Source organism: Erinaceus europaeus, chromosome 2 (assembly GCF_950295315.1).
Source record: "Erinaceus europaeus chromosome 2, mEriEur2.1, whole genome shotgun sequence".
Lineage (NCBI taxonomy): Eukaryota > Metazoa > Chordata > Mammalia > Eulipotyphla > Erinaceidae > Erinaceus > Erinaceus europaeus.
Window position 1 is genome coordinate 37998239 of NC_080163.1, and position 12555 is coordinate 38010793.

Sequence of the window (12555 nt, forward strand, 5' to 3'; positions counted from 1 at the left end):
TCACATGTCCCCAAGAATCTGATGGGGATCAAAGACTGGAGATTGCTTCTTCTAACACCAACACCGTGCCCCCCACCCCAGGAATTCTGACTTAAGCTCTGGAGTGGGTTCCTAGGCACTGCATTTATGAAAAGTTCTCCTGGGGGTCAGCGCTAGCACAGCGGGTTAAGCTCACGTGGCAGAAAGCACAAGGACCGGCGGAAGGATCCTGGTTCGATCCCTGGCTCCCCACCTACAAGGGGAGTCGCTTCACAGGTGGTGAAGCAGGTCTGTAGGTGTCTATCTTTCTTTCCCCCTCTCTGTCTTCCCCTCCTCTCTCCATTTCTCTCTGTCCTATCCAACAACGAACGACATCAACAACAACAGTAATAAACACAACAAGGCTACAACAACAAGGGCAACAAAAGGGGAAAAAAATGGCCTCCAGGAGCAGTGGATTGATGGTGCAGGCACCGAGCCCAGCAATAACCCTGGAGGCAGAAAAAAGAAAAGTTCTCCTGCTGAGAGCCAGGGCTAAGGACCCCTGCCATTAGCCTTGCTCCTTCCTTTGCTAACACTGGAGTTACTGGCTTGGTCCTCTCTAAAAAACCTGAGCTTTAAGAAGGGAGGAAAAGCTTTCCTAGTTCAGTGACCTAAGCAAAGCTGGAAGTGTAGTGCACCTGCATGCACACACAAACACACCACCACCACTGCTGCCACCAGTGCACACAAGAGTGGGCTGATTTTTCCAATAAACTCATGATCTGGCTTAGGTGTGAGAGGCCATCGGGATGAGATCTGGAGGCCTCATCTGCCTGTGATTTGGAGTCTGTGCCTTCCTCAGGGCTGACACCCAGAATCAGATGAAGGAACATGCCTGGGATGGGTTTGTCAATTGTCTTAAAGTAAAAAGTCTGAATTTCCAAGTGTCAGCCAGGGAACGTAGACACAGGTCTTCAGGAACCAGGGGTGGGACTCAGGTGAGCAAGCATTCAGAAGCACCAACTAGACCGGGTCTGGTGTGTGTATCATGGGGGTGGGGAGGGAAGCAGAAAATTCGGCCCTGTCCCTGGGGAGCTCGTCCTCTGACTGTTAGCAGGATGCAGGTGCTGCACAGGAAAGTGTCTGTTATGAACTGTGTAGCCAACCCTGCCACCAAGGAGCTCTGTGACCTTGGCGATGACTGTTTTTCTCTGAGCCTCCTCTGAAGAGCCCAGCCCTGCCTCTTGCCATGGGGCTTCTCCTCTGGAAAGGTGTCTGTCCTTCCCTGAGGCCAGTGGAGCCACTGGACAGGGAAGAGACCTGAATGAGTAGATATAAAACTGACTTTTGTGGGGTGAAACCCTTGAGGTTCTAGCTCAAGGTAGATGGGATTTAGGATCCGACTAATTTTATGGGTCTGGATGGCAAATTGATATATCTCAGATGAGAGGATAAGACCTCTCTGCAGGCTCCACAAAGCCTTTCACTAATACGCACTCTCTCATCCCTGGGACCATGACCAGGAGGAGGTGACCCATGTGAAAATCCACTGCCTGATGAGGTGTTCCATACAACCAATATGCATGAAATGAGGCTGGCCTTATTCCTAAAAAAGGTAGTGCCTGGGACTAGGCAGTAGCACAACCAGTTGAGTGCACATTACCAAGTACAAAGATCCAGGTTCAAAGCCCCAGCCCCTACATACAGGGGGGAGCTTCATGAGCATGAGTGAAGCAGTGCTACAAATGTCTCTCTATCTCCCCTCCTCCACCTCCTCCTCCTCTCAATTTCTCTTTGTTCTAGCAAATAAAATAAATAGTAAAATAAACGAGAGAGAGTAGTACCTGCAGCACAGCTATGGTCTCCCTCTACCCGGGGTGGAGACTGGGTGGCCAGGTTGTGTTGGGCAAAAAATCACAGGGAACATTCGATAACTTCCGCAAGGAACAGAGATGTCCTTCAGATGTTTGGGATAACATGTTTTACATTGTTAGAAGGATGGTGCACAGCTGCAGTAGATGCACGAAGCCTACCAACTGGAAAGATAAAGCAGGAGGATTCGAGAAAAGGTTTTGTGCTTACCCTTGGGGGTTCCCATTTACAGTCCCTCTGCTCACCCCATGAGGCAAGTGGTGGTGAGAGCCTTTCACTGGGCTTGGCGCCTGCTTTCTGAGAATCACACTGTCTTCCTCTGGGGTGGGGGGCAGAATCCACTTTTAGTAGAGTCGGAAACACTGCTGCTCCTGCCAGCTGGAAAGGCCTCCTGGCCTCTGGGACTTGTCTTGCAAAAGAAATGTATGTAATAAATTCTCTTTAAGAGCAGGAAGTGCTGTTATCCTTGTGAAAGTAAGAGAAAGAGATGTTGAGAGTGTGTACGTGTGTGGTTTAAGTATCTGATCCACTTAGCCTAGTGGTGGCTTGAAACGGAGGAAAGAGGTTTGTTCATAGAGCCTTTCTCTGGTGGTTTATGCCTAACTTAAGTATCTAAATTTGCTCTTAATTGAGATACTCTTAAACAGCTTCCAGCTCAGGAAAGGTTTTTTGTTTTGTTTTTTTTTAAGAAGAAATGTCAGACTTTGTGGGCAGTATTGCAATGATTAAAGGTCAGTGATAGCTCAAACCTAATAGTTTAACCTCTGGTTCTCAGTCTTCACATCTGTTAAGATGAGGGTAAGAGGGCCAGGAAAATAGATTAGTAGTTAAGCAACAGACTTTAATACCTGAGGCTCAGAGGTCCCAGGTTCAATCCCCAGTATCACCGTAAGCCAGAGCTGAGCAGTGCCCTGGTTTAAAAGAAAAAGACAAGGGTAATAGGAATTAGGTGAAATTGTATATATGAACCATAGAACCTAGCATGCCAGGACAAGGCAATTACTTTTCACTATAATCATTTTTTAATGAAATGAGGTACTCAGAAAAAAAATTGATTAATTCAGTATCTGGTAGTAATTTTACCTGACTCTTTCAGGACAGACCCTCAACCTCAGACACCCTTTAGGGGATTATGCAGGGGGATACTCCTAACTTTGTGGACAGAGGTCAAGTCCTGGCAAAAGCCACTTTTTTTTTTTTTACCCATCATCATTATTGCTGAGGTATAGGACCTACATGACTCTACCATTCTCAAGAGCCTTTTTTTTTTTTCATAGTGGGTAAAAGAGAGGGAAAGACAAAGGAGAGACTCCTGCTGCACTGTTCTACCATTTGTTCCACCTCCTACAGGTGGCATCAAGGACTTGAACCCAAGTCCTGGAGCATGGTGATGTGTGCCCTCTACCATATGAGCCACCACCCAGCCCCTGGAGTCATTTTTATTGACATTAGGACATTGACCAGGAGGTTTACCTGGAAGAATCTTTGGTCCATACAGCTATCTCCACTTTCCCTGCTAGGATGGACAGGAAGATTCAGAGTTCATACTTCAGATAAATCATGGGGTTCATTCATTCCCTCATTCCACACTCTTTTCTTAAGCACCAGTTGTGTGCCAGACACTGCCACAAACAGACACAAACAAGATTCGTACAGTCTCTGCCTTCAGTTTGAGTCTTAGAGGAGATGGACATTAAGCAAAACTAATTATATGAGCTATCATATTTTGTTTTTAATTTTTTATTAGCAAGTCAGCATTGATTTACAAAATTGCATGTCAACAGGGGTATGATTCCACACCATTCCCACCACCAAAGTTCTGAATCCCCAGTCCCTCCATTGCAAACCACCATAGTTCTTCCAAGGTTGCAGACATGGGTTAACTGTCATCTCTACAGCTATCTGTCTACATTTGTACATAATTGCCCCCTTTTCTTCCAGGTCCAGTCCTCTCTTCCCCTTCCAGCCACAGATAACCCTATTACTACATCCAAATATATCTTCCCTTTTTGTCCTCTCTCTCTGGGACCTTATAAAACTGGAGTTCAGAGTCTTATGCTCTTCCTCCTATCACTTCTCCCCCACTGCGAGTATGGATCAAAGTTGCTTTTGGGGTGCAGAAGGTAACAGTTCTGGCTTCTGTAATTGCTTTACTGCTGGGTTTGGGCATTGGCAGATCAATCCATACCCCCAGCCTGTTTCTATCTTTTTCTAGTGGGTTAGGGCTCTGAAGAGGTGAGGTTCCAACACATTGGTGAGGTCATCCGCCCAGAGAAGTCAGGGTAGAATCATGGTAGTGTCTGCAACTTGGTGTCTAGAAGGTGGCAGGACATAAAGTGAGACAGAATGGTTAGTGAATAGGAACCAAAAAATAGGAAGAGAGCAGATGAGATTAGGGATCTTAGACTGGAAGAAAGCTCAGAAGTCCATTTTCGGCATGTTTCTAGGGGCCCATGACTATGGTAGTTTTTGCTTGAGTTTGATAGCATGAAATTGGACAAAAGAATTGTCTGAGAGAATGGTATCAGAGTAGAGAAAAGGGCTAGAGAATTGGACTAGGGCAGAGGAGTTACTGCCATCCACCTGATCCAGGGCCCATATGCATATTTGCATTTAGCACCAGAGCCTGTGTGTGTAACCTCTAAGTCCCTATTGGTCTGAACTTGCAGTTCATTGGTCACAGATGGGAGTAGTGCAGGCTGCACTCATTTCAGGACCAATCTTCCTAGAGTGGCAGGACAAGATACCCTGCCTCCCTTCTAGAGACTGGGGCAGTCCCTACCATCGCTGCTCTATGGTGAGGGCAAGATTCTGAGAGGGCCACAAGAGGGGCTTGTGATAGAAGTGAACAGTGGTGGTGCAGAGTTGGATCCATTAGGCATCTAGGGCCATCATATCTGTGTGAGAATCCAAGGATTCCCTGACTAGAGCCCCAGAGCAATCATATTTTGTCATTATGCTAAGTGCTAAAACTCTTCCTTAAGTAACTAAACTTCCTCTTCATGGCTCTTGGCCCGAAATACACTAGATACAATAATTCGTCATTGAGAAAGGGAAGCAGAGACCAGAGTTGTTTAGATGAAATATTCAAATAACATCCACCTATGTTGTGTTCAGATACATGAACTCTTAGTATAGCACAGGGAAGTTGCCTGTTGTCATTGCCTCTGTTTGCTTTTGAAGATTATGTCAGACTCCACCCATACTTACTTTCTTTTTTAAGATTTATTTATTAATGAGGAAGGGAAAAAGAACCAGAGCATCACTTTGGCACATACAGTTCTAAGGTTCAAACTGAGCATTTCCCACTGTATGCCCTGGGTTACCAATAACCTAAAAACTCTATTATTCACTCTTGGGAAAGAAAACTAGATAGATAGGTGGGGATGGGACAGGTAACATAATGGTTACACAAACAGATTGTCATACCTGAGGCTCCAGAGTTCCAGGTTCAGAGCTGAGCAGGGCTATGTGCACTGTCCCTCCACCTGGTCAGAAGTCTTTGATTTTATCTAGAATGGCATCACTTTCAGCACTCAGATTGGCTATTAAATTAGAGTGTTGGACCTTTAAACAGTCTTCATACCATTTGATGAAGCTACTGTTAGCACCTCCCAAGCAGTTCAACAGAACTTGGTTGCTAGGCAGCAGACCTTTAAAGACAATTTGTCAATTTCTGCCCAGAGAGAAAATAGTAAATATTCACATTCTTAGAAATTGCTTGTTCTCTGGTTTCTAACTTCCTTTGCCATGGCAAGACCTCTGGTCCATCAGTGTCCATTTTATTCTTTATTTGGTTTTCATAAATAATTCAGAGATATTTTAGAAGAATAATTGAGTCCTTTTTTTTTCAAGTCTAATCTCTGGCAGTTCAAAACAAAAGGATGTTTGGGTTCTAATTAGCTTGCCATGCTTGTGACCAGGTTTTATATAAGTATAGAGAAGCTCCTCTGGAAGGTACAGAAGACCCAGCTGTCCACCTGCAGCTTTGGACAACAGCCCAGGAAGCTTGTGGCAGATAAGGGAGACTCTTGAGTCATTGGGCTTTTATTAGCACCTAACATGTGCCAGGCTCTGTGTGTATCACTGGGCTCCAACCTGTGGCCCAGCCAGATCTCACAGAACTCACCTTCTGGAGAGAAGATGTGGCAGGAATCCAGGAAGTTTGAATCTGCCCAGAGCCCAGCCTGGGATTGGTCGAAGACTTCCTAGAACAGATGTGGGCTGCCCCACCTTGGCAGTGGTGAAGAGTGCCCTAGCAGGGTGCTCCTCTGTGCCCAGGTGAAAGGACTCGGGAGACTGCTAGTGCATCCTTACAGTCACAGGCCTGTCAGCTGTGCAGTTCAGCCTAAGGGCTGGGAGACATTAGTGGGAAACTGCAGGATGCCTTGGCACTTGCAAAGGCCAGTGTCTGATTTGCATATCCCAGTTTGGAGGGGAACCACCTAACTTCAGGTTAACTTGAGGGCATTGGCAATGGGTGCGTGACTGTGATGGGTGGGGAGCCATGATGATTGCTGGTTACTCCGGAGTTGTCTTGGTCTGGGTACCTTTCTCACATCCAACATGTAGTGCCTTGTGTAGGGTTTTTCTTTCTTTCTTTCTTTCTTTTTTTTTTTTTTGAGCTAGCGTGAGTTCCCAGTTTTCTCAACTTTAAAATAGGGAGGGTGGTAGCACCTGCTCTACAGAGTTGGTATGGAGACTAATACTCAGTGAACTCAAGTACAGTCTTTAAGTTGATACTAGATACACAGAATCCTATTCATGAAAGACCACTGGGGCCCAGTCTCAGTGACCCAACAATGAAACTCAGAGCTCTCCTTAGCACCTCCTTAGAGTATCTCCCTGACTAGGTTGAACCTGAGATCTTTTCCTTTGAGTTCTCAGTGCAAGCCTCCATCTAGGTCAGGACTCCATCTCATCCAATGGGATGGCTTGGTACGCTGGCTTCTCCCCCTCCAACTTGGATTGGTTCTTCGATTTTCAGCCTGCAGACCAGGCATGTGTTGTGGTGTTCCATTTCACATTTAATCACTGCCAGTTTGGATTCTGGGTATACTCACAAGGTGCCTGTGTCACCCCATGAATGTAGCTTCTAAAAGCTCTGCCAAGGAGCCAGTGGGCCCCAGACTCATTGAATAACTCCCTGTTCATTCATTCATTCATTCATTCATTCATTCATTCATTCCGTCACTGTTAAGCACCATGTGTCAGTCACCATGCCCATTTCTGAGACTTCAGCTAAGTACAGAACAACTGTGATGAGGGAAAAAAGAGGAAACAAGCAACTCAGGTGAGTTTTCAGGGGCAAAAAATGCCAGGCAGTGAGGCAGGTGGTGGAATGAAAGAAATGGCTGTGAAGCTAGCAGCTCTCTTTGAGTTGGGGACCATGGAAGGAGTCTCCAGGGAGGTGATAGGTAAACTGCCATCCAGGATGACACTAAGCTCTTGATTTCCAGAACAAGATGACCACCTGCCCCAGACAGGCAGTCCCCTTGGCTTCAGAGTAACAAGGCTCTTTCTGTTGTGTTGCAATACCACTTGGTTTGTGAGGGTGGGAGAACTTTGAGGCTCTCATGAGCTCACTAGAGGTTAAGTTGACCCCAGCCAGCAAAGGACACCAGAGAAATATCCCACACTTGAATTCCTGTTGGTGCATCAGCTAACTTACTGCTTGCTAATAAGATATGCAAATTATCTGGGCTGTGAAATCTTCACCACATTCCATCTTCTGTTTAATTAGCATTTAATCGTAATCTCATTTTAATTTTTTCACACTGGCACCCTAATTAAATGTTAGGGTGTTAGTCTTAACAATTAAATTATATTGGCAAATAGAGTCTTCAAGAAACTTGACCTTTTTCAAGCCAGGGCTATCTCCAGCTAGATGCAGACGTTAATTAGATTTTTGCAAGCTGCCTCCTAGAGCCCCCTCGGTGCGCCCATTTCACTTGTTTCCTTATGGATATGGCCTAAGATTCAAATGGGACACACAGAGCCAGTGAGTGCGGGGCCCCTCCAGCAGACAGCGGTGCCACTGAACCTCTGGACTGCCAGTGGGAGCTGATTTTTCCAGGGAGGGGTGAGTTGGATCTGAGACTGGAGTACTCCTTGAAGTGGTTTCCCTTGTCTCGGGTATGTGAATTCTTCTTCAGCTTGTGATACTCATGTGATGATCACTGGGAAAGTTGGTACCCACATAAGTCACACAGCTGCCACCAAGTCTGCAGCAGCCCTTTGTGGGAAACCAGCACTGGGCAGGAGAGGCTTTACCAGGGCTGGCAGGGTGATGGCGACAAACTGGTATGGACAGAGCAGGCCCCACTCAACCCCTCCGTGAGCTGGTGCCCAGAAGAATAACAAGAGCATGGGAGGTGATGCAATGACACATTAGCTCACCAGAGAGGGTGCCTGCTTTGCCAAGCGCACAAACCAGATCGGAGTTTGTACCCACCCCCCTCCATTTCACTGGGGCAATCTTCTGTGCTGTGACATTGACCTTTCTGTCTCTATATCTCTGTATCTTTGTATCTGAAAAAGCAGGCCTGGGGCAGTGAAACCCAGGCAACAATAATAAAGAGACAAGAGAGCCACTTTAGCCTAGCTCTTGGGGCGGAGGAGCAGGATGTACTTGATTAAGACGGAATTCAAGGAGCCAGAAGGTGGTACGCTTAGAGCACACGTTACAGTGTACACAGACCCAGGTTCAAGCCCTGCCCCCAGCTACAGCGGAGAAGCTTTATAAGAGGTAAAGAAGGTCTACAGATTTGTTCCTCCCTCTCTGTGCCCCCCCCCCCATACACACACACTCAATTTCTCTCTGTCCTATCCTATAAAAGAAAAAAATGGTCTCCAGTAGCAGTGGAATCGTAGTGCTGGTACTGAGGCCTAGTGGTACCCCTGGTGGTGAAGGAAGGAATAGAGAGGAGAGGACTGTGGGACAGGGTGGTTGTGCACCTGGTTGAGTGCATGTTACAATGCATGAGGATCTGGGTTCAAGCCCCTGGTTCCCACTTGTAGGGGGAAAGCTTTGCAAGCGGTGAGCAGTGCTGCAAGTGTCTCTCTGTCTCTCTCCCTCTCTATCACCTCCTTCCCTCTCAATTTCTGTCTCTATCCAATAAGTAAAGGAATTAAAAGAGTGAGGAAGGAAGGAAGGAAGGAGAGAAGGAATTAAAAGCCATCCTCGGGAGCTGGGCTGTAGCACAGCGGGTTAAGCGCAAGTGGCGCTAAGCACAAGGACCAGCGTAAGGATCCTGGTTCGAGCCCCGGCTCTCCACCTGCAGGGGAGTCACTTCATAAGCAGTGAAGTAGATCTGCAGGTGTCTATCTTTCTCTCCCTCTCTCTGTCTTCCCCTCCTCTCTCCAGTTCTCTCTGTCCTATCCAACAACAACGACATCAATAATAACTACAACAATAAAACAAGGGCAACAAAAGTGGGAATAGATAAATAAATTAAAAAAGAAAAAGATGTGCACCAAAGTAAAAGACTCTGGGGTGGGTGGGTGGGGAGAATACAGGTCCAAGAAGGATTCAGAGGACCCAGTGGGGGTTGTATTGTTATATGGGAAACTGGGGAATGTTATGCATGTACAAACTATTGTACTTACTGTTGAATGTAAAACATTAATTCCTCAATAAAAAAAAAATCAGAAAAGGGAAAAAAAAAAGAAAAAGATGTTTAAAAAAAAAAGCCATCCTCCTCCCACCCTGCTTGTCACACAGAATAGTCACCCACCCCCATCCTGCCATGAGGGACATAGTGTCTTGTTCTTAAGAGACCCTGAAGACCCACACATGTGGGAAGCCATTATCTAGGCTACTCCAAACTCCAGTTCCTTTTCTGTTATTGGCATAAGCTCCTGGCATTGTTTTCTGAGGTTGGTGCCCTACACTCTTACACCCGTCCACGAATGCCTGTGGTTACAAACACATCTTTTAAAAGGTTTATTTATCACTATGAAAGAGAGAATCAGAGAATTCCTGTAGTGCATGCTGTGCCAGCAGTCAAACTTGGCATCTCATGCTTGAGAGTCCAGTGCTCTAGCCAATGTGCCATCTCCTAGGTCACACAAATGCAGATTATCATAAGACTTTGAGTAGGAATTCCCTAAATTTACAACAGTACTGCATTCACAGCAATCTCTCTACTATGTTTTTGTTTTCTTCTTTTTCTCTTTCCATTTTTCCCCCTCCTCAATAAGTCTTTCCTCTTCCCTCTTAGGTCCACTTCCATCTATCCCTCATTCTGCCCTTAAATAGGTTAGAGCACATGCGGAGCATTCAGTACACTTAGGAAGCATGTACTGTGTACAGAGCTCTGCATTGGCTTCAAAGGAGAGGTGTTAAGGTGCTGAATGCTTTTGTGTTGGCGTCTCCCTTTTAAATGAATGCACGGAAAACCCACTTGCACTGTTGGCCTTTTCTGTCCTCCCTGAGGTTGTCTGAAGTCATTGTCCATCTTTGCCTCTGACAGGTTTTCCGAACAGACTTGATCACAGCGATGAAGATCCCAGACTCATACCAGCTCAGCCCGGATGACTACTACATCCTAGCAGACCCTTGGCGACAAGAATGGGAGAAAGGTGTGCAAGTGCCCGCTGGGGCAGAGGCCATTCCAGAACCTGTGGTGAGGTGAGCTGGGCAGCCCAGTCTAAGGGGCCAAGGGCAGAGAGGAACGGGGTTGGCCAGGATTGAGCAAGGGGCTTAGCCTTTTCTAGCCTATCTCTCTCTATTCTGTCTTCAGGTGTTTGTTTCGGTCCCATAAACCATTACAATATTCCAGAAATACTGGCAATTTTTTCCTTTGAGGCTGTGACCTTGGACAGATATGTAGTCTCCCTGGACCTCTATTTCCTTGTCTATGAAATGAGAATGACAACAATGACATCCCTCCCACAGTGGCCATGATGACAGGAGGGGTGGAGGGTGCTTGGCACAGATGAGCACTCAGTGAAATCTGGGGTCATGGGTTAGCTTGCTATCAATCCAGACTAGGCCCCCAAATACGATTTTACTGAACTTCTAACTAGTCTTTAAGATAGGCACAAACTATGCTCAGGACTTCTCAAACCTTAATGAACACTTAGGGGGGACAGGTGGTAGCATAGCAGGTTAAGCGCACATGGTGCGAAGCACAAGGACCAGTGTAAGGATCCTGGTTCGAGCCCCCGGCTTCCCACCTGCAGGGTAGTGCTTCACAGTTGGTGAAGTAGGTCTGCAAGTGTCATCTTTCTCTCCCCTTCTGTCTTTCCCTCCTGTCTTGATTTCTCTCTGTCCTATCCAACAACAACAAGAACAATAACAACAAGGGCAACAATAAAAAAAGGGGAAAATGGCTTCCAGGAGCAGCGGATTCATAGTGCAGGCACTGAGCCCCAGCCATAGCCCTGTAGGCAAAAAGAAAAAAAAAAAGTGAGGAAGAATGGGTATGCCTGGCATGAAGCATATGCCCAGAAAGCCTTGCAGAAACTCCCCTGCCAGGGTGGGTCCTCATGGAACACTATAGTCTTCTGATCTTGAAGGGCAGGGAAACCTGTAGGTGTTCTTGTCAAGGAGCTGACCCCGTGGCCATGGTCTGCCCCCCTAGGAAGTCCTCCAAGGCCCTGTCCCCTCCTTCAGTACACCTGGGCTGCACTGCTTGGCCCATTGGCAGCCCACTCCTGCCAATGGCAACTTCATAGTTCCTGCTTAGGCCCATTTTGACCAGGGCTGGGACAGAGATCCCAAGTGTCACCTCATTTGACGTTAGAACTGTTGCTTCCTGGCAGCCACACATATACCGGCTCATAAACACCTGCACTTACCTGGTGCCAGACCGGTACTGGGCCTGCGATTGTGGAAGCAGCCCAGACTCAACCGCCTCCATGAGGAATGGATGCTAGACAGGGTTCCTCCACCCCACCCTCCTTCTGTGACTCCCACCAGCACTTGTCTGTGACCTGCCAGGAAACAGCAGAGCTCTGTTCCTCGCTGGTATGGTGGCCATGCATGATTTGATAAGGAATTCCACCCCCTCCCACAAGCAAATCCCCCCCCCACACACACACACACACACCATCTATTCGGAACATGGGTCAGGCTCCTGGCAAGTTTCATACCCTCACACATCTGCAGACTTAAGAACTATCACTGATCTCTTTTTTTTTTTTAAAGATTTTATTTATTTATTTATTAATGAGGAAGATAGGAGGAGAGAGAAAGAACCAGACATCACTATGGCACATGTGCTGCCGGGGATCAAACTCAGGACCTCAGGCTTGAGAGTCCAAAGCTTTATCACTGCGCCACCTCCCGGACCACCCATCACTGATTTCTTTGAGCATGTTTCCAACACTGTAAAACTAAACTAATAATCAGACATGCCTGATGATGCAGTGGTGAGGATGCTTGCCAAGGGCCTAGGTTGACAAAGGACAGGGGCAGGCACCACAGGGGCAGGGAGAGGCGAGTCCTGATTAGGCTTAGCCCAGCAGCCTGTCCTCTTTCCTTGATGTCTATGTCAGGGGGTTCCAGAAACATCTGTCGACCCAAGTAATTAACTGCAGATGCTTCCACACTAGTAGCCTGGCCTTGGTCTGCCTGCACAGTGCTTTATCTGTTGACATCAATAGCAGAGCACGTGTCCAAACAGCTCTGACTGAACCGGGTGCATTGCCAGCATCCACACAGCTGGTCTGAACTGACAGGAGCCAATCTCTCCTGGTCTGCCTACACTCTTGGCA

At 46.9% G+C, this 12555-nt stretch overlaps 1 protein-coding gene across 7 annotated transcripts in view; it reads left to right on the forward strand.

The window, feature by feature from the left end:
* Positions 1-12555, forward strand: part of JADE2 (jade family PHD finger 2) — a 64632-nt gene that overhangs the window by 17873 nt on the left and 34204 nt on the right. For all 7 annotated transcript variants that reach the window (XM_060178194.1, XM_016186784.2, XM_060178204.1 and 4 more), the window contains one exon: positions 10308-10465. In XM_060178194.1, coding sequence (XP_060034177.1) covers positions 10308-10465 — 158 coding nt within the window. The remainder of the gene's footprint in view (positions 1-10307; positions 10466-12555) is intronic.